The following is a 22,990-nucleotide window of genomic DNA, read 5'->3' as shown; positions in this document are numbered from 1 at the left end:
ACTGCATTATCATGGTCCTCACCTGCATTCAAGCACGTGCAAGTTGAAAGCCCCTGTAGACCTTTCCCATGCGACCCTGGGAAGGTTGGGGAATGACGCCATCCACAAGGATATTGGGGGCAGGGTTTGTGTGCCTGCTACTATGTCCCACTTGGAGCATTCGTGCATTCGGATCACTCCTCCTTCCTGCTTCCAGGACATTTTCCATACTCATACCTGGGAATTAAAAAGCCGTGTATCTGACTATTTACAGATAAAAAATGCACATGGGCCAGGAAACAAGGATGTGGATTTCTCCGTGTGTGTGTGTGTGTGTGTGTGTGTGTGTGCAAAACCTCTCACAAAGGAGTCCAAGTGAGAGTTTCTGTCTTCTTTTGTCCCCAACCACGCAGGACTCCTATCATTGCAGGAGGTCTTTTTGTAATTGACAAGGCCTGGTTCAACCACCTTGGGAAATACGATGCAGCGATGGACATCTGGGGTGGAGAGAATTTTGGTGAGTCCCTGTCACTCTACAACAACCAGCATCCTTGCTAGCCAAGATTCAAGAGGCAGGGGAGTTTGCATTCTTTTGGCCATCCATCACTCAAAAGTTCCACTTATTATTTGCCAGAAATCTAAGCAAACAAGAGCTCAGTTCTTTTCAGTGCCTTTATTAAAGTGCCAACTTTACTTTTCCACCAGCACCATCCTTTCGTTCATAATGCAAAGGCAAATATTATATCATCTCTTTGATGCCATCGTCAGCTTTGCAAAAAGGGCAGGTGGGCAGGCAGGCAGGCAGTCCCTTGGCAAAAAGACAGTCTCCGAGTGGTAAAATGTGGTGTGCACAGATTTGCCATGACCTTAGCCACTGGAGGCATTTTAAAAGAAAGAAATGGTCCGTGTCAGAGTTAATTCCAAATGTCTGGTAAGGTTTTCCTGTGGGATCTCTCTAATTAGTGCAGTGCATTTTACTAACGTGTCACCTAGCGGAGAAAGAATGGGCTGTTCTTCTCGGGGACGAATTTATGGTGGCTGTGGGAGAGCCTCTCACATGGGTGGAGTTGGAACATCTGTTCTGGAATCTCAATGATCTGTGGCCTGACACGAGATCTTCTGTTTGTTGTTAACTGCTTGTTGTCTGCATGGAGCACTTGAAGTCAATAAAACAATCTCACAAGCAGTGAATCTAGGCAAGGGAGAAGATAGCCACAAGCTGTAATCCCATTATCACTTTGTTGATCAGAGCTAGCCTTGTTATGTCCTAGAACAGCGATGTCCAACAGGTTGATCGCAATCTACTGGTCGATCCCGAGTGATCGCTGTCAATTGCAGTCAATTGTGGGCTCCCTTCCAATCGCTCCCTTCCAATTGCTTGTTGGAAAAAGCATTGTGTTTAAAGTCTCTGCCCCCTCTGTCCTTGCTCTGCCCGTCTGTTACGTGAAATGGGCGATCATTATTGCTAGTTTAGTTTCCTGTATTGCTGCATTCGCCTGTTAACATCTGTGTTGGTTTTACGTGTCTTATGACCCTCCCCAAAAGCTGGACAACTTTGTCACCCCCCCCAAAAGCTCACCAACTTTGGGCTCCCCTAAAAAAGCTGAACAACTTTGGCTTCCCTCCCCCCTCCAATGACAATGGGTTTTATACTGCCATTGGTCTATAGGGAGTTGGACATGCCTGTCCTAGATGACACAAAGATATCAAGGAATGATGACAAGGGCAACAGGGGACTTGGGCCTGTAGTTAGTGGGCAGCTCCTGGACTTTCTAAGAAGAAGTGAAAAATGGGGTGTTTGTGTAATCTCTCCTTGTTCATGCCTGGAAGTTTCTTTCAAACTGGGCTTTGCGGTGGGGGTGGTTTGTTATTTAATTACTTCTGGCCACAACAATGTTACAGATCAGAGGGAGTCAACTGCAGCCTTGAAAGGGGTGGAGAGGCACTGGGTTGTCAGGGAGACAGATTTTAAGCTGGCTTTAAAACTTCAGCCCCTCCAGGGAGCGTAGCTAGCGAGAAAAAGGGACCCCATGTCCTAGCAGATGTAGCAGCTCTGCCAGGGATGTGTACAAACAGATGCTCCCACTATGCAATAAACCCATCCAATTGCTTGTTGTTTGCCTTCCCCCTGAAACCTTTTATCACCGCACACGCGGTGTATATTCTGCTTAAGGTGGTGGCTATGTGCCCAACTTCACAGGGGATAGTTCTCTATTTGAAGAACTGCCTGCAGTCAGACTACTGGGCCATCTAACTTGGTACTGAGTCTACACTTACGGCTGAATTGAATGGAAACTTCTACACCCAGAGTAGATGCCCTACTATGGACCTACCAGCTCTGATGCTTTGCAGTTTGGCAACCAGTCCAAATTCTGTTTTTTACCCTTTGTCCATGAGCTGTGGGTCTGTTGTGGAGGGCACTATGCATTGCACTAATCAGCACAAGAGCAAGAACCAACAAGAGGCTTCCTGATACGTAAACAGGACTCTGTATAAAGGGACTACCTGTGTAGAGGCCAGCTTCTTTCCATTTTGATATCATTACCCACAGCGTTACAAGGAGATTTCAGATAGGTTAATGTCAAACTGACGGTAAGAAGCTTTGAAATGCACTTAAGAAGGCAGAGAGCCCAGAAAATCTCTTTCTGTTATGTGGGTTTGCCTGACTTGGTGTGGCAAAGGGGTAAAACAAAGGCTAAAGCTGGAATCTTTCCTGCTATGAGACTTTGAAAAGATGAACATGAGCTTCTCTTACAGAAATCTCATTCCGGGTGTGGATGTGTGGCGGAAGTTTAGAAATCATCCCCTGCAGCCGAGTTGGGCACGTCTTCAGGAAGAAGCACCCCTACGTCTTCCCCGAAGGAAATGCCAACACCTACATAAAGTAGGCTTGCTTTATTCACTGACGGCTGAATGAAAAAAAAATATGTGCTGCAAAAGGCCATGTGAGCAACATTCTCCCAAACTCACAGTCACGGGCGGTTAAAGTAGGGATTATAGCTCTCTTTTTCAGGATATTTAAGGATACATATCGAAAATGTGAAGTATTCAGAGCTGATTGTAGGGAAACCATGGGATAAAAGGTGCTTCCGGACAAGGACTTGGTATCTCAAACACACCATTCAGATATCACAAATGGATTATTAAACTTTTGCTTTGTTTTTTTGATCGTTTATCAGATTTCCGCCAGAAAAGGGTAATTCCATATTTACTGGAGGGAAAATGTGGTTTGGCATTTTGATGTCATGTTCTCTCCCCAGTAAGTACAGGCGCCCATCAAGCACCTGCCCATCAGTAAAGCTATTACACAGGTATGGCTGTGCATAGAGATAGTACGCCGCACTGCACGGCTTGTGAAATTCTTCACAAAGTCACACTATTAGTGCACTGAACAATTGGAATTGTAGACGTCGGTGCAGAGAAAAGAAGTGAGTAAGGGTGATAAGATAGTCATGGCAGGAAGCAACATAGAGATTGCTCATTACACTTAGGAACCAGCAAATTCTTCCGATTTTGGGTAATATATGTACCTTTTCCAGTGCCATAAATTTCCATGCACGTAAGTTTGGGTTGTACAGTTATAGCTGACCAGGTGCCATATAAGAGACCCTGGGGGAAAGTTCAGGGTCCCAGCAGGGCATCCATCCTCTTGCTGCTGGGACTTGGCTTCATCTGCCTCCTTTTTAATTTGCCCACCACTACATAAAACCATGTAGAAGGGACCACTGAAGGCAGAGCTTAGGGCAGTTTGCCCAGGATCACTTCCAGATGACCTGTTTATTGAGCATTCATCCTGATTTCTTTGCACAAAGTTTGTAGGGGGGTTAGGCAATTTATTGAGCATTCATTCCGATATGCTTGTTATATGACATTGCATCAAGCAATGGTTACTCCACACTTTCTGGTTCATTTCCCCATCACTTTCCTTACTGCAAAGAGTACACTATTTTGGCGTAAGTGGGTTTGTTGTTCAGGAGTGCCACATCACTTTTAATTGTGCAACCTACATTTGCTAGTATCTGATTGAATTCTACCCCCAAAATGGCAACAGTCTGAATATACTCCAGATTCCCTGGAGTTGGCCCTGGTGCTTCCATCCTTGCTATGTCTACTTGTTGCCAAATGTTTTTGCACATGCATTCTTTGACTAATGTAACCGGAAATGGCCACGAGGCACTGCAACTGTGATAGAAGCCCCTGTAGACAAAAATATACCTACTCCTGCTCGACTGCTATAGAAGCACTTTATTGAACAATAATGGTACTTGGTTAGCCATGACACATTATTTATATTTAAAATGTTGATCTTCTCTCCATGCCGTATGAATTGTGACAGCACCATTCATAGATATTAAAATGTATTTGAGGGAACACATATCAATTATTCCAAATGCCTGCGTGCACTGCAGCACGTGTGCGCACTTGAGAGCTGCCCTGTGGGACACGACTACAGCTATCCTTGAACTGAATGGTGTAGTCATTTTGGGAGATACAGCTCCATTTGGGGCAGCAGAGCTCCATGCGTCTCTCAGAAGAGTAAAATACCACGTGAAGTGAACATATTAAAGGTTGCTGTGCCTTCATAGGGACAGTAACCGAAGGTGATCATGGGAGATGAAAAGAAACTGCAGAAGGGGAAAGTAAAGGCAGGTTTCCAGAACGGAACTTCGCCAGACCTTAAGTTAATAAGATTAACCTGGAGAAACAGAAGGCATGGGAGAAAGGGAGGAAAAGAGGAGACAGACTGAATAAAGAACACATTTCAACTGAAAATCTATAATCCCCAGACACCGAATTCTGTGTACTTCTTCACAGATGCACAACAGCATTTCCCTCCTCAGCTACGATTGCGATGAATATCGCCCTCACACACTGCAAATGGTGATAGAGAAAAACTACCAATGGGGTTTCCCCCCTCCCCCATCAGTGTGCAATTGCTATTGCAGTCGGCTAGAGAAAGGTTATACCTTCCCCCTCCTATGTGCTGCAGTCCCAGTGGAAATGCTCCCTCTTTCTCTCTAAAAATTTTTAAAAATGAAATCCCCTGACAGGGCTGCAACCTGCTCAATGAACATAACATGTAGTTCTGCCTTAAAGATGCACATCTAAAAAACTTCACCTCACCATGAATGCAGGCCCCCTCAAATAAGATGTCCTCAGCTCTCAGCGAAACCGTAATAAAACTAAAACAATCTGCCCATCTGTTTTGTATCTTATCTACTGTTTTAACCACCTAGATGCCTTGGGGGGGAGGAGGGAAAGGGGTTCCCCCCCTCACAAACACACACAATTTATCAATTCAAGCTCTTATCTGAGGCATCCAATTAAAACTCTTTCATGCATGCTCCTGTGGTTTCTCCCTCATTTTTTTAAAAAAATGTCTCTCCTCAGAAACACCAAACGCACAGCTGAAGTATGGATGGATGAATATAAGCAGTACTATTACGCGGCCCGGCCTGCAGCTCAGGGGAGGCCATATGGAGAGTAAGTGTCCCCCTCTGGCGGTGAAGGAAAACACAAAGAGAGCGACTCAATTGTTTGATACAGTGGAACCTCATTATGGTTTTATAGTCCAGCTGTTGGGATGCCTGCATTTTGTTTCTGTGGGAACAGTTAATTAGATGTTAATAGTAAACAGATGCTGTGAGTATATGGATATAAAGTCCTAGTTGCTTGTGTGTGTGTGTGTGTGTGTGTGTGTGTGAGCTTGTATAAAACTGCATTGGTATACCTCATTAGAAAGACTGGCTTGTTCCTAGATTAAAATAAAAGAGCTCGTCTTCTCTTACCGCTTCCTGGAAAGGGTCCCAGGTCAACCTCCAAGGTTCTTCCTTCCTTTAATGACTGCCCTGTTGGGCCAAGAAAAGCAAAACCTGCTATCTTTATGAAGATGAGCTGGTAGTATGAACAAACACTTCCCCAGGGCAAAGAAGCAAGTAAAATATTAAGCTAGGCAGCCTAAATCCTTATTTCCATATTTGCCCTGTGGGTGAAACAGGGTTTTTGCGATAACCTTCTGCTGGAAAGTGTGATGTGATTTATTCCACTTTCACCTACTGTGGTCTTGCTTGCCTACCCACCTCCTTTATATCAAGCTTGCTGAGGCTGATGGGAGTTGTAGTTCAGCCACATCCAGAGGTCCACATATTCTCCACTATATTACCTTGCCAACAAAGGTCCGTATAGTAAAAGCTATGGTTTTCCCAGTAGTGATGTATGGAAGTGAGAGCTGGACCATAAAAAAGGCTGATCACCGAAGAATTGATGCTTTTGAATTATGGTGCTGGAGGAGACTCTTGAGAGTCCCATGGACTGCAAGAAGATCAAACCTCTCCATTCTGAAGGAAATCAGCCCTGAGTGCTCACTGGAAGGACAGATTGTGAAGCTGAGGCTCCAATACTTTGGCCACCTCATGAGAAGAGAAGACTCCCTGGAAAAGACCCTGATGTTGGGAAAGATTGAGGGCACAAGGAGAAGGGGACGCCAGAGGACGAGATGGTTGGACAGTGTTCTCGAAGCTACAAACATGAGCCTGACCAAACTGCGGGAATTAGTGGAAGACAGGAGTGCCTGGCGTGCTCTGGTCCATGGGGTCACAAAGAGTCAGACACGACTAAACAAGAACAACAACAAGTGCAGGGCTGTTGGGGGGGGGCAGTGGCAGGCCTTGGCGTCTCAAATTTCAATGGTGCCTTGTGCAATGCCAAAATCTGTCCCCTCGCACTTCTCGCCTTCTGTTTGATGTCGTTGTTGTGGTGCCTGTTGCAGCGCCCCTGAAGTTCCATGCCAGGTGCTTGGGTCCCCGGCTGTTGTGGGACTACAATAAGGCTACCAGATTGTTTTCAATGAATCCAGGGACACTTTTCAACTTCAATGGATTTTGTATGCGGACTTATTTCTAAATCCGGGGACTGTTCCCGGGAAACGGAGACGTCTTGTAACCTTAGACTACAACCCCCATCATCCCTGGCTGGCATGACCAATGGTCAGGGATGATGGGAGCTGCAGTCCAACAACAGTCGAGGACCCATTGTATTAGAGGAACCAGCTGCTGGGGATCACAAGAGGCAGAGTTCTATTGTATGTATGTATGTATGTATGTATGTATGTATGTATGTATGTATGTATAAATAAATAAATAAATAATAATTCATGTTGTGCATAGCCATAATGCTAGCCACTATGAGAACAAAATTCTGAACTAGATGGACCTCTGGACTAATCTGGCGTTGCTCTTCTTAAATCCTAATCCATCACCAGCAACTGAGACTAATTTTCTTTATGCACTCTTGGTTGCCAGATTGAGGTAAGACTCATGTGTCTAGCACACTTTATATTTGTGGTTCCTCATCCAGATTTTGATTCATGCACGGAAACCAAATTTCCAGGTGCATGTCCCTTAGCCAAACTGGGATCCACATGCCTGTGTGTAAACAAAGATTATGGAGCTCTTGAGCCTTGCTTTCAAAAAGAAGCGGTAGAAAAGTGGATTTGTGGCATTTTTTCCTATTTTCAAAATACGAAAAGCAGCCGCAGAACCAGAATACGACAAGCGTATTGTGTTATAAGAGCATGAGAAGAGTTTGCTGGTACAGGCCAATGGCCAATCTAGTGGCACGGATAGTCGAATCCTCCATTAATTGGTCCAATCCTCTTTTAAAGCCACCCAATTTGGTAGCCATCACAACATGTAGGGGTGAATGCCAATGATGCATTGTGTGAAGAAGAACTTTGGACACCCATGAGTTCTACGGTTATGAGAGAGGAAGAGAAGCTTTTCTCTATCCACTTTTTCCACATTAGGCACAACTGCATACATGTCTCCTCTTAGTCACCTTTTATCTGAACTGAAAAGCCCCAAATGTTGTCCTGGGGGACTTGCTTCTATCACTTGATCGTTTTGGTCGCCCTTTTCTGAACCTTTTCGAGCTCTGCAATATCACTTTCCAGGTGAAATGACTGAACTGTACACATTATTCCAAGTGCGGTCTCACCATAGATTTGTATAATTGCTTCACAAAACTGGCATTTGCCTTTTCTATTGCTTTCCTAATGTTCCCTAGCACAGGATTTGCCTTTTTCACAGCTGCTGCATGCTGGGTCAACATCTCCATCAAGCTATCCACGCTGACCCCAAGGTCTTGTAGCTCTAGTATATGTCAATAGAACACATACCATTTAGGCAGCAAACCTGCATTGGAACTCTCATGGGACTAAGGGCCAAGTAGACATTTATTTATTTATAAGATCTATGTCCCACCCTTCACCTCAAACGATCTCAGGGCAGGTCACAACAAATTAAAATACAATAAACCAATAGGATACAGTTAAAACCATTCATTCCGCTGCCTAGATTAATTGCATGATTGCAATTCACATGTCTAGCTTCTAAATTTTAAATAGCAGCTGCAACACAAGAGATCCAAGACTTTGGCACATGAGAAGTTTAACCCTTTCTTCCCCACACTATGGTCCTAATAAAAGTCAGCATGAGGAAGAGGGTTAATCCTGTCCTCCCTGAGGTCCCAATGCTGATCAGGCAATCCGAGGGGGATTTTTAATGTTAAAAATGCAACACATTAATTATGGTCATGCCAATGAATGCCATTTCTAGTTTGGTCCTTTGTTGTTCAGTTACGTGACTCACAATGAGTTAACTGGGGGAGCTGAGGAAGGTGTGGATATGGGATTACTAATGCATTTTTCCACTAGCTAGATTTACAGAGAGAATCCTGTCTTTGGGGCTCAAGGCCATTTCATGTTGCAGTGGTATGAAGTGACGTAATTAGATTTTTTGCAAATATTTTGTTTTCAACAGCATCCAGAGCAGAGTGGAATTGAGAAAGGCCTTGAAATGCCACACCTTCAAGTGGTACCTGGAAAATGTTTATCCTGAACTGAGGTACTAGCAAATTTTGAAATATAGTATGTGATACCTGTGTGGGTGAAATGTCACAAATTTCCCTTTTCCTCAAATGAAAATCAGCTCAAGGCTGCAATCCTATGCACATTTTCCTGCAAGAAAACTCTGTTGAGCACAGAGCGACATACAGTATTTCTGAGTAAACATGGATAGAATTACTCTGCCTATCCACCACCCAAAAAAGCTAAATCACCAGGAGGTGACTTTTCCTCTGAACCAGGAATGGGGAACCTTTTCTCTTCCCTCCCCCCTGGATCAAATGTTCTGTTCAAAGTTGAGAGTCATATCTGGTACACCATAGACATTTGGTTTGGCCCTGCCTTCTGCTGGCATGCGGTTCCCAGAACATTGCCAGCAAAGGTACACACAGTCTATGTGCTGAAAAGTGCTGTTCATGATTACTGTGGGCCGTCGCTAAGCAAAAACTGATAACCCCTTTTTTGTAGTAAACTTTTATTGAGTTTTCAACAGCTTGACAAATATACATCAATACATAATAAATTTATTTTTTTCTTGACTTCCTGCCCCCTTTTCCATGGTGTTTTAATTTCCCCCCTCGGCTGCACAATACCTTCTATTTCTTACACCAAAACATCAATATTGTATTTTCTAATTCCTTCTGTTGCTCATATTTCAAATCCTGCTCACAAATTCTTCACACTATAATATTTCCCTAAATAGTCCGATAATGGCTTCCATTCTTCCAGAAAGCAATTGTTATTTGGATCTCTTATTTTGGCTGTTAATTTTGCCATTCCTGCATAGACCATTATCTTACTTATCCATTCTTCTTTGGTGGGAACTTCTTCCTTCCATTTTTATGGGCAGAGCAACCTTGCCAAAAACTGATGCCCCTTATCCTTCCCTCTTCCCTCAGAATTCCTGAGGAATCTCTCTACCAGACTGGAATGATTCGACAGAGACAGAGATGCCTGGAGACCCAGAAGTCAGAAGCCCAGGAGTTTCCGGTTGTGATCTTAAACCCCTGCATCACCAGCAAAGGTGCAGCAATGGTGGCTCAGGTGAGTTCTCTAGGGCCTGTTTGGGATTTAAACAATATGCGGTGCCCTTATCCTAACAGCAATCCTTTGGGGGGTGATCCCATGTTAAAGACGGCACTGTGAAACTAAGAATAAGATGGTGGCTCACCCAGAACCACTGAACATGCTCATGAATAATATGGGGGGGGGTGTTTGATTTGCAAAACCTCTCAATTGCTTTTCTGTCCAAAGGCACTCAAGTTAAAATAGGGAGAAAAGTGATGCAAAACAAAGGCGGCATCTGCAGTATGAAGACAACAAACAAGGAAATTAAAGCTAGTGTTTTTTCTAGAAAGAAGTTCCAGATTTAAATGCCTTCTTTTCCTTACACTTATCAGTGAGGTTTTCCTTCTGAAACTGAAATAATAGTGAGTAGGGATAGATGAATCTGTCAGTTTTGGCTCTTTCAGTTTCTGTTTTCTATTCTTAAATTTAGTTCTCCGCATTTGCATGGAAATCTGTGGTTAATCCTCATGGAAATTCATCAACATTTTGGCACAAATTTCTCCCAAGAAAAACATTTTTTTTTTTGTATGCAGCTTTGACTAACAAGCAATTTCCCCAATAAGATGCATTTTTGTGAACTTCAGTTATTGCCTACTGGGCTGCATCTTCCAAAGGAAAGTGGCCATATATAATGCTGGCCTGCTAAATGAGGTATTTACAATTGAGCTCTTTCCAGGTTGTCTGCTCTCTGAACAAACATAATTGGTGCCATGTGGTCAAGCAAGTCCATGAATTAAGTTGTCTTCCAGCCAAAAATCACTCGTCTTATTGCCAGAGCCAAAGAGAACCCAAAAGGGATGGGATGCAAATCCTTCTGTGATATATTTCAGAATGCAGGTTAGTGCTTTCCTGTATCCTAAACTCCCTATCCACAGAAAACTAGCATATGAGGTTCTACTTAGCATTTCCCCTTAGATGCTGCTTTTCTGGGTGCAGGGATGTTGTTTTTTTATACTGGAGAACATTCATACAATTAATCTCTTACCTGCATTTTGAAATAATGCATTCTCAGGAGTCACCATGAGTTCCTTCATCCCCCCCCCATTTTGCATTCATGTGACAAAATGGTTATGCGAAAGGGCCCCCCCAGCGTAAGTCAGCAAGCTGTCATTCTGTCCCCCCAAACCCCCTCCATTTTGTTCCTAGTATTTTTAAGATGTCACCTTTTAACATTTAGGGTTGTGCCTTAGGGGCCTTTTTATCACACTAAAAATGTGCAAAAAAATTGCTGTGCGATTGCTCTTCCATCTCAAAATCGGAACTGGTGCCAGTTTTTTGCCAACTTGTCCAAACAGCAGATTTGGTTGACATAGATGGGGGAAATAGACTCATGGTTACTCCCAATGTCCCTGGTATCGAAGTTGCAAGACAGCAGGCCTGCCACGAGACAAGCCTGATACGAAGCACACGCCTGAACTGAACCAAGCTGAGCCCATCCGTACTCAGAATGCAGGCTACGTTGACACATAATTCTTCTTCAAGGATCAGAGGAAGAAAATGAGAATTATAATTTTCCTCCCATCTTTCAGAACTATTTACTCCTTTCCGTCGCTCAAAAAATGTGCCGAATTGAAATGATATATTTAAGTTCATCCTCTGCATTCATTCAATATTAAATTGCCTATTAAAGTAGAAGCGGCTTAATGAGGCTGACCTCATTTCCCCTCTTCTCAATCACTAAAGGGAAAAATATTCAGTGTCAATCAGTGAGTATTCTTTGAACTAGATTAAGAATTAGGTGCTGTTTGTGACAACAAAAAAGGTGTTCTCTTCTCTCTATGTTCTGGTTAGCATTTTAAATGCATAAGCGGATAGTTAAATAGAAGGGAGGGAGAGCTGTTATACATTAAAGTCCTACCTCAACGCCCCTCAGTAAACACCAGTATGGGCATTGCAACACTTCTGAAAGCTGCCCTGGCTTTGGCTTTGATGTCTCTCCAGGGACAGTAAGTTCCACTATCAGCAGGAAACTGAGAGTGTCTTTTTAATGTGCTCCTCGTTCTGTTGCCAGAGACATGGAGGTATAACCTGTTGTGGGAATTCTCAAAGCTCCTTTCTCCTTGTGGATTGTTTGGGGACCTGCTGTCCCCCCCCCCACATCTGCTCCATCTGTAAGTGGGGAGCCATTGACTCACAGATCATGTATTCTAGATGATAATGCCCAAGATCACTTGCCTTGTTTGTTTATCTACCGTATTTTTCGTTCCATAAAACACACCTAGTTTTTAAAGGAGGAAAACAAGGGGCGGGGGAATTCTGAATCAAATGTTGTACTAAACTATTTAATAAACTGCCGGTATATCAGAATAATATTTCAACCATGTAAAGTGAACAGCAGTCAACAGTGGCGTTAAAAACCATCATCACTGTCAGGGAGAGGCAAACGGGAAAAGATGAAAGGACAGAAACCAGCAGTTACAGAGAGCCTAAAGAGATCATTAGCAGCCTGTCATCTGACAGTGGGTCTGACGTAGAGAGGGAGGAGGATGAGCCTGGAACAAGTCATTCTGTACACAGAGGAAGTCAGGGGAGGGGTTTCCGCAGACTTGCATGCTGGGTACGGAAAAGGAAAAAGAAAGATTAGACGCGGCAACTGTGCAACAAGGGGACGGATGCTAATTGAAACGCTGGAGATGTACTTTTGAACTTTGTCAAATAAATGAAATACAGTGGTGCCTCGCAAGACGAAAAGAATCTGTTCTGTGATTCTCTTCGTCTAGCGGTTTTTTCCGTCTTGCGAAGCAAGCCCATCGAAGGATTAGCGCTATTAGCGCTATTAGAGGCTTTTAGAGGCTTTTAGAGGCTTATCTGCTGATCGGATCAGCTGATAAGAGGCTTAGCGCTATTAGCGCTATTAGCGGCTTTTAGCTGCTTTTAGCAGCTTATCTGCTGATCGGATCAGCTGATAAGCGGCTTAGCGGCTTAGAAAAAGGGGGGAAAGGGGGAAAAAACCAGCAGGAACTCGCAAGACATTGTCGTCTTGCGAAGCAAGCCCATAGGAGATTCGTTTTGCGAAGCACCTCCAAAACGGAAAACTCTTTCGTCTAGCGAGTTTTCCGTCTTGCGAGGCATTCGTCTTGCGGGGCACCACTGTAGTTTGGAACTGGCTGGGAGCCCAGAGTCTTATCTATGCCAGCCGGACAGCATTAAGCCTCTGACAATTACTGTCATTAACAAATGAAGAGACTTTATCCCCTAGTAAGGGTGGCAGGCAGTGGAAATATATGAGCTTCCCATATTGAGTCCCTTAGATTTAAGGACTGTATGGTTTGGCCCTACACAATTAGTCCCAAGAGAAAGTCCCAAGAGAAGTGGGACTTTCTTCCTTTTTGTTCATTGCAGAGAGCTCTGGGGGCTTTCATATGAGGGAGGAATCTGATTCAATTCTCATTTAAAGTCAAACCTACCTAATTCACACCTTCGTACACAACACAAGGACCAAACCACAGCTGTCCTTCAAATTTCACACTTCTGCAAAGGAAGGCACTACTGTCCCGGCAAGACCAGTGGCAGAGGGAGGGTCTTGTGTGGCAGCACGTCACCTGTGGGGACGTGGGATGTCGCCCAATCAAACGTCCCAAGGGGGTGGCGCGTGTGGACGAGTGCAGGGGCAGAGGGGTTACACGGCTCCTGCTGTGCTTGCTTTACACCCGTGTAAGTGGCTCCTGTCCCGCTTTGCTGCTTTAAAGCAAGCCGTGGAGGAGGGACAGACGGGAACCATGGCTCTGCTTCCTTCACTCCTCCGTGGCTTGCTTTAAAGCAGCAAAGCAGGACAGGAGTCACTTCATAAGAGGCGCAGACATTTCCCCTTATTTTTTAGGAGGAAAAAGGGGCGTCTTATGGAGCGAAAAATATGGTATGTATTGATTTGTGCATCCGGTTGTGCTGCTGCAGATGCACCATGGCGTTTCTTCTCTCTGTGCTCCTCCTAACAGCCATTTCTCCTCTGGTCACTGCTATGGATGCATGACCTCACTGCCTGTCTCCAGACACTGTGGTCATCTGCAAGGGATTCCTACATGGTGGAGTTGATGTTGCTAGGCTTCATGTCAAGTCTCCAGACCTCTTTGTAATGCAGAGTTGGTCTGTCAAAGGGCCTTGGGCAATAGTGAACCGCCCTAAGACCTCAAGGTATAGGGTGGTATATAAATTCTATTATGATTATTATTATTATTATTATTATTAAATAATAATAATAATAATAATAATAATAATAATAATAATAATAATGCTCTCTAATTGTTGTCCTACCACCCTGCCCATTACCTGGTATTCAGCTTCTGAATCTGAAAGAGCCACATAGCCTGACACTGGAGAGACCTGTCAGGAATAAGCATGAACCGATGGTATCAAATAGTATGGGAGACAGCCTTATTAGAAAAAGTAACCAATAAACTGAAACTGACATAGGGACAAATAGAAGAAGAGGCCTTCACCCCTTTATGGTTCCCCTTTATCACATACACAGCCAAACAAGACAACAACAAGATTGAATCAAGTATATGGAACAGAGTAACTTCCCCACACTGTGCATAATTTTGTAAACCTCTGCCATGTTCTCCCTTGGCTCATATTCCCTCCCCCCTCCTGCTTTTTAATAAAGGAATAATTGCCTCGCTGCAAGTGGTCCACAAACCCCCTCCTTCCACTCCTGGGCAGAAGGACCAGGAGGGCAGGACTCCCTAAATGCAGAGAGCTGCGTTACTCTTCAAAGGCTGTGTGGGGGGGGGGATTATTAAACTATTAAGTCCAGAGTCTGAAATTATCTAACTGTACCGCTGATCATGGCACCAAGCACGCTGCCCCTGCAATGATGCTGCAAGTCAGACACTTGGCATTATCCGGTCTTGTTTATGTCTCATTTGCTGAAGGGATTGATTGATTTAGCACTTCACTGGAGAAATGCATCTGAGGGTAAATAATTGATCGTAATTTTGCCCTGGTTTTGTCTAATGAAGATGTCACCGTTTGGCTGGTGCATTGGCTTTCTGTTAGAAACAGAGCATCAGTTGATATTAAACTTTGCAGTAACCTTCTTGGAATGGATTTCTGACTCTGGGATTCATTTAATAAACCCATTAATCATTAGCTGTTCCAAGAAACCTGACAAGCTTTAGAAAAGAAATCAGAAGCCTCTTAGGCCTGGATACACTTGAGCACATCGTCAACAGCAGCAGTACAGAAATGACTCCGTATTCAGAGAGAAGCTGTCAGTCTCCTGTAGGAACAGAGAAACAGACAGAAGGATGGCAATCTCCCCCCCCCCTTCCTGTTGTGCCCCACTGTCTGCCTCTCAAAATATCAATCACCAAGTGAATCACCAACATCCTAGTTAGTTAATGCATTATTTTTGTCCTGATCTTGTTGAAAAATTCAACCAGATGCTCTGATCTGTCAGCTCTCTCCCCAGAGGATTCGCAGAACTTTGTCATAGTGAGCATCTCGACCAAGAGAAAAACAATTGTTTCAGCCTCCTCTAGTGCACCTACGGCAAAGTGCTAAGATTTATTGTCCACCCTGGGGACAAAGCTGGTCAAATAAAAATGTCCACTCAAGGTGCTGCAAGAGCCCACAGTATTCTTTAAAGCCCGTTGAGAATGATAAAGATTGCCCCTTCCAAGATGCTCTCTTCCTACTTTACTGACTGGGAGGGGCTGACATTCTGTCCCCTAATTTATCTAATCTACTACTGGCCGAAGTACATTAGATTAAGGTTTACAATTAGATTACATTACAAGCCTGTGCTTCTCACTTTGAGAACTCTTACGGAGTCTTGTCTCTAATATCATTGTTAGGGGAGGGGTAGTTCCTTTGGTAGGGGACACAGTAGTTTGTGTCTGCAGTAGTTTGTACATCTTTTGTGCCCACCCTGCACACAGCTCTCACCTGTGGTTACTAGAAGCTCTCAGCATGCAACAGCGACACACACTGGGAGCAGCTTTGACCAGCCAGCTCAACCAGGTGAGGGTAGCCAATGGGTGATTTAGGGGCTTCCCCTGCAAGCACAGACAGGCTCCAGCGGATTGAGTGGACAAGACCAATAGTGGATCCAATGGTCAAGAAGATGGTTTTTGCACGTGTTGCAGAGGGAAATGAGGAGCAGATGGGACTTGTTAAACTTAGAAGGTAGCCCATCTAGGGACGGAAAACTCTGTTTTCAGTAGACTTTGGAGTCTTCTTCACGTGTTCTTTAATGCACCAGTTTAGTGCTGTGCCAAAATCTGCCCTGCCAAGTTTTCTTCCTCTGTGAATGAGGCTTCCACTTTTCGACCTCATTTTCAGGACTCTTTGGGGGTTTTGAGCTTTATCTTTGTGAGGTAGCCAAGACTGGTGTGTGCATTTTCCTTTCCAGTAAGCATTTCTTCAGCTCCCTGCAGCCTCCCCAGCTGCCCACACTTCCTGACCTGAAAAACCCCATAGGAACAACTGCCTCATAATGTCTTCCCCTGGGCTTTAATTGGAGCATAAGCACCTGGGAAGGCTGCAGACCACATGCCATCAGCGAGATGATTTGCAGCATGAAAGGACACTTGTGGGTACCCCTCAGCCACTTCAAAAGCAAGGTAAAGACGACAACAACACACAAAAACCCCTGCACCCCAGCCATGATAATTTCTCTGGATTTTTCTCTCCCCAGTGATATTTACCTTCTCATTAATTGATGGAGATTTGGCCAAGAAAGATAGAAGCAAGCAGTGAAGCAGCAAAGGCAGTTGCACCTTGTCAAGAGACAAGGCAGATCTTTGCGAAATGTGTTGAAAGGCTGTCTGTGGTGCAAAAGGCTATTGAGAAAATGTCGTGAGGGCTGTGTGGGGAGGGTGCTGGCTTCAAACAGTGACTCACTTCATATGCTACCCATTTCCCCCCTCAAAAAAAAAAAAGAGAAGAAAAGAAAGAAGCTACATTAACGCTGTTGGAGACCGGGGACAATTTTTCAAGGCTTTAACATCATTCAAGGTGACACCTGTCACTGCTCCTCAGCATCATAATGAATTCAAGAAATAAATTTAAAGTATCATCTTTGGCTGACTTTTGCACGGCTGCCTTCGGATGGCGATGCAGCCTCCCCCTCCCCTGCCATTTAATCAGATGGAAACCAGATGGCGGCCCCAGATAAAAATATGGAAATGTTAAAGGAAAGGGGGGAAGAGCAGGCGCCTGCACTATGCCCTTGTTTCACCCTTCCTCTGTTTCTTCCACTGTTGTCTTGAGAGATACAAGGTAGAAACCTGTTTTTTACCACAATTCTTCCTGGGCTCCAGAAACAAAACAAACTACGGTAACCCATTTCACGTTTCTTATGGCTGGTTCACACAACCAGTTCTGGAGTTTGCCTGATTTTTTAAAAAAGTGTTTGGGACAGGAAGATGGAATATCTGCCTGAGTTTATTGTATAGAAATGAAGTCAATATTAAGTGCTTGGCCTTGCACACAGATCCCAAGTCATTGTGTCACTCTTTTGCAAGTGTTTACTGTGGTGTATCATATAACCCCTAATGACAATTCCCAATGGCTTCCTGTAGTTATTAAATAGCACCAGAGATAAAATAGTCCCCTCTGGCACCCCATAACATGGGTGGCAGGAGGCCAAAAGTCACTGTCCCAATACAGTACTAATCTCTAGACCCAATCCTACAGGTAGGATTGGAACCACTGAAATACAGTGCCCCAAGTTCCCACTTCCCCAGAGCCAGTCAAGGAGGATACCATGGTCAATGATTTCAAATGCTAATGAGAGATCAAGAAGCAGGAACAAGACAGCACTACATCAGTCCCACAAAGGTCATCCATCAGGGTAACCAAGGCTGACTCCGTTACGTGGGGGAACAGTAGCCAGAGTTGTGTGTGAGAGCTGGAAGCTGGAGATGGAGACATGCCTTGCTCCATGCTGGATCGAAATCTATGACGAACAAAGGAGCTAGTTCTTTTAGGGTGTTAATGCTGTGAGTCCCTCCATCCTATGCTCAGGTTGCATATATGTGTAAATAAAACCATATATCCTAAAGACACTGCAGTCTCCACTGACATTCATTCCAAGGAAACTGAACCCTGGACAGAGCGTTTGGAACCCCTGGAGAGTCTCACCACTCAGAGAATGGGGTAGCATGTAACAGTTTTCTCCTTTGTTTCAGGAATGGACATATACATACAACCAGCAAGTCCGCTTCCAGAAGCTGTGCTTATCAATACAAACCCTCTTTCCAGGTTCACAGGTGGTACTCTTACCTTGCAAAGAAGGGGATGGCAAGCAGGTGAGGCCATTTCCCCATAAAAAAGACTGAAAGCTCTCTCTCTTCCAGCGTACTTTACTAGCAGTGATATGAAGTGTTTTTCTCACATCATCCTACCAAAGTGTTTGGTATATGAAAGTCAGCCCCCCGAAATAATCCATTCACCCTATAGGTAACCTAACTGTGGCAAAGGAACACAATGCCTGTGAAAGGAACACATGGTGATTGAAACCTGCTCACCAGGAAATTATCAGAAATCAGTTGGTCTTGCCTGTTAGAGGCCAGCTAAAGCAAGTCTGGAGTCTTGGAGCAAATGAATTGGTGAGACCATCCAAAACAAAATCGAGGGGCGAAATATTGGCCATCTAGACATGTTGAGATATGAACTGGATGTGTGGAATCAAGGAGCAATTGATATACCTTTATAAAATTTTGCATGGCATAGAGAACGTAGATAGAGAAAAGTCTTTCTGCCTCTCTCATAACACTAGAACTCATTGACACGCAATGAAGTTGAATGTTGGAAGAGTCAGGACTGATAAAATAAACTTTGGATCTCCCTCAGGAGGCAGTGATGGCCACAAACTTGGATAGCTTTAGAAAAGGACTGGACAAGTTCATAGAGATAAGGCTTTCAATGGAAACTAGCCATGATGGTTATGCTCTGCCTCCAGAGTCAGAAATAGTATGCTTCTAAATACCAGTTCTTGGAAACCACAGGAGGGAGTATTCAGAGTAGACCCAGGGAAATTGATGAGCATACCTAAGTTATGTCCATTACTTTCAATAGGTCTAACCTAACAGGTATAACCTAGCTGAATATCAGCCATATAGCTGATGCACTACAGTTGTGGAAACCAAAAATAGATAGAGGGAGTGCAAGCCATTAATACTATTACTTCACAGACCATAGATAAGTGTTTTTCCAATCTTGGGTTCCCAGATGTTGTTTGACTACAGCCCCCCCCTAACTCCAAGCCATTGGCTAAAGTAGCTGGGGATGATGGGAGCTGTAGTCCAACAGCATCTGGGAACCCAGCATTGAGGAACACTGCCATGGATCTTAACTACTGTAGCTGAGTGAGGGCAAGGCATGCTGAATTTAATCTCTTTGCCTTTCTCCTTTCTCTTCCAAAAGCGATGGAACAAAGTTGGTTCTCACATTGAGCACATGGCCACACGTTACTGCCTGGACACCGAAATGGTGGGGGACACCAACGAGAACATGAGGGAAGTCGTCATTAACCCTTGTGAGAGCACTGCAATGAGCCAGCGATGGGAGATGGTGATGTCCTGACCACATCTGTCGACAACGCTAGCAAGCTCAGCCAAGAGGACCTTTGTTGAGAACAGCCAAGGCTGCTGTCCAAGCTTGGGGGTGGGGTGGGGCTTGCCTTCTAGCGTGGGGCAAAAGCCAAAGAATAAGGACATACAGCTGTGCCTAGGTTGAAGAAAGCACACAAGTGCTGGCTCTGAGAGCCATTGCAGAAATTCAAGCCAGGTGGGACTACACATCCATACAGATAAGAACACAACTGCTTAATCTGGAAACATTGTTCAATGACCCTCATCTGTTAGTTGTAGCAGAAGTCGCTCTTCTCATTTTTGAGAAGGGAACCTGCTGAAATCAGTAAATGCGGTAATTTATTGTCCTCATTGATAAGGTGGTGGGAAAGCCTTGGGAAATAATAAGTGGGAGAGCAGCTTCTAGCAGCTGAAGGGCAGGGAGGAGGAAAACCAGGCCTTATGGGAGCAGAGAAATGGATATGCTGGGATACAGCAGAAAAGGCTAACTAATCTTGCACTTTTGATTGATGTAACTGAGCACAATTTTGGAAGCGTGCTGGAGTAAGCTATATTGCACATTATAATTTGTATTTGATTCATGCACTTGTGTGCTAGATACTGTATATGCCTGGAGTGAGAAAATGTGTGTGTGTGTGTGTGTGTGTGTGTGTGTGTGTGTGTAGGGGTGTTGGAGAGAGAGAGAGAGAGAGAGAGAGAGAGAGAGAGAGAGAGAGAGAGATATGATATCTGGGAGCTGAGGTCAAATCTAATATGTGTGTAGAAGAGAGGAACTGTTTACACTACTCTGTCGCTGCACAAGGCTTACTCGAGGGTTTGGGTAGACCAAGAAACCACCAGTTTCTTCCTTCACTGGCAATGGCTGGAGAGAGACATGGTGCATTCTTACTTTGCACAGGGTCTCACATGCAGCATGTAACTGGTTTCCTGTATTCACACACTCCTGTGGGAGAGCACAATCCTAGACTGCACATGGGACAGGATGAGGCATAAAAGAGATGCCCTCTGCCTCCAATCTCCCCATTTGCTCCATATGCATTTAGTGGTTCTCTTTGACAGCTTCTGAGCTTTGGAAAGTGGCCTGCTTTGCCAAGCTATAGCACTGGCTGTTCTACTTTCCTGTTGAATTACACATCATGCAACAACTATGCCACTGAGACCAAACACTTGTGGTGACGATGGCTGTTTCTCAGAGCCTTGAGGAGGACAAGAGAAATCTAGCATTACCTATGGGCACAGTATGTGATATTGTATCGCCCCACTGTGGTCTCTATTCTTTTGTTGAAAATCAACCAAGCCCTGCAAAAGTGTTGGTCTAGAGAACATCCTGGGACCAAAATGGTTGGGGGAATTTACTATAGTTCACCCATGCACAAGCCATTATGGCCACAGATTCTAGAGTGACTGGACTGGAGTATGGGTTTGAACAGTCTGGATTAGGTGAGCAACACTCCAAGTCCTTATTGAAATGCAGAGTTGGACCTCTGGGACAACAAACCTGTATTCACAGACCAGTTATGAATTGGATTCTCATCACTACTGGCAATGCTAGCATCATCATGCCACCTTTGACTCTGAATAGTAGGAGCCATCTTCTATGTGTATAGTGAGAGACTTGAGTCATGCTTCTGTATGAGAGGGCTGTTTAACGCTGTACTTTTCCCCATCTCAGGGGGTCTTGGATGAGCCTAAAATCACGTGCTGGTCCTCTGTAATTGTAATTTGTCTCTCCACTGTTTAAAAACCTTGGAATAGGGGAAATTTTCACATGCATCATAAAAGTAATATTTTGCTATTTGAAGACCAACGTCTCGTGTTTTTTCTCTTACGAAAATCCATAGCTCGTTTAGGTGTCTTGCACTGGTAAAAGGGAGAAGAGTGTGTAGCTCTTCTTCAGATACTTTTCTGCAACTTCTCTTATCATGAGCAGCCTTGCCATCCTCTCGCACTGTTCTAGAATTCCGTTAAACTCCACATATGACAACTCCATAACTAAAAATGAACATGTGAGATCACTAGAACTGAGCACCGAGAATTGTTTTTCAGAAACTTGAAGATTGCAAGCCTCTTGGTATATAAAGGTGTGCTAACGGAGCTTCTGATTCCTAAATTGGGACATGTCTTTTTTTAAAAAACAGCACTTTGATGTCACCGTGAAATGTGCTCCAGTGGTTCCATTTCAGTCAAGATGAATGAGGGGAAAGCCCTTCTCACCTCAATTTGGAATAGGTTTGGCTTGTATTTAAATAATAATAACAATCAGAATGTAGCTTGGTTTGTTTTACTGCCATTCAGAAATCCCGAAATCCCATTGTGCTCCTGATGACTTAGTTGAGAGTACAGTGTGTCCCAAGGTCTCCCAAACTCCTCCAGAAGCCCCTCTTGACTCTTCCACCCTCCTTTCTGCAAAACTTAACAAGTTTTAACAAGTCTACATGTGAGCCAAATTTCCCCCTGTAACTACTAGGCTGTGTGGAACACAGGGCTGTCTTAAGCATCTCCGGCGCCGTGGTGCAAAGATCCCCCCTCCCGTTTCTCAGAGTTGTCGACCTTTTCCCAAGCTCTCCTCCTGTGGAGGCTTGGGAGGCAAGCTGTTTAGAACATTTTTTAAAAAAATAATATTTATTAATTTTAAAAGGTTACAAAAAGAATTTTTTTAAAAAAACAGCATATTAAAAAGATACAAAACATCACATCACAATAATAAAAAAGGGGAAAAAAGAAAAAAGAAAAAAATACAAAGAATCTTCCCATAGCTTATCTTTCATTTGCTTATTTCCTTGACCTCCTCACACCTCCCTTTTTTGTATTCTGGTTCAATTAGCTATTTCAGCAAGTCCTTTCCATCTTTTCCAATTTTTGTCCTCTATTTTATCTTAATATAATGTAAATTTACTTTCTCTCCTTCACCATCTAGCAATCTATTTTTTCTTAATCCTTTATGGCATTTCTGCTAAAACCACATTATTTCATTCCAACATCCTTCTAACATTCCTTAATTTTACAATGTTTCTGTAAATAAGCTTTAAATTTCTTCCAATCTTCTTCCACCAACTCTTCTCCCTGGTCTCGGATTCTGCCAGTCATTTCCGCCAGTTCCATGTAGTCCATCACCTTCATCTGCCATTCTTCCTGGGTGGGTAGATCTTGTGTCTTCCAATATTTCGCGATGAGTATTCTTGCTGCTGTTGTGGCATACATAAAAAAAGTTCTATCCTTTTTTGGCACCAGTTGGCCGACCATGCCCAGGAGAAAGGCCTCTGGTTTCTTCAGAAAGGTATATTTAAATACCTTTTTCATTTCATTATAAATCATCTCCCAGAATGTCTTAATCCTTGGGCACGTCCACCAAAGGTGAAAAAATGTGCCTTCAGTCTCTTTACATTTCCAACATTTATTATCAGGCAAGTGATATATTTTTGCAAGCTTGACTGGTGTTATGTACCACCTGTAAATCATTTTCATTAAATTCTCTTTTAAGGCATTACATGCCGTAAACCTCATA

General features: G+C 43.8%; 1 protein-coding gene across 1 annotated transcript in view; it reads left to right on the top strand.

The window, feature by feature from the left end:
- Positions 1 to 21,286, top strand: part of GALNT14 (polypeptide N-acetylgalactosaminyltransferase 14) — a 233,497-nt gene extending 212,211 nt beyond the window's left edge. Inside the window, exons 9-15 of the mRNA XM_081186432.1 lie at positions 393 to 496; positions 2,737 to 2,863; positions 5,371 to 5,463; positions 8,799 to 8,882; positions 9,781 to 9,925; positions 18,082 to 18,201; positions 19,319 to 21,286. Of these exons, the coding sequence (XP_081042558.1) occupies positions 393 to 496; positions 2,737 to 2,863; positions 5,371 to 5,463; positions 8,799 to 8,882; positions 9,781 to 9,925; positions 18,082 to 18,201; positions 19,319 to 19,477 (832 nt within the window). The 3' untranslated portion in view covers positions 19,478 to 21,286. The remainder of the gene's footprint in view (positions 1 to 392; positions 497 to 2,736; positions 2,864 to 5,370; positions 5,464 to 8,798; positions 8,883 to 9,780; positions 9,926 to 18,081; positions 18,202 to 19,318) is intronic.
- Positions 21,287 to 22,990: the final 1,704 nt, after the last annotated feature.

Source organism: Podarcis bocagei (genome assembly GCF_964188305.1).
Source record: "Podarcis bocagei genome assembly, chromosome: 3".
Taxonomy (NCBI): Eukaryota; Metazoa; Chordata; class Lepidosauria; order Squamata; family Lacertidae; genus Podarcis; species Podarcis bocagei.
Note: the sequence above shows the minus strand (reverse complement) of the source record. Positions and strands in the feature narration are given on the sequence as shown.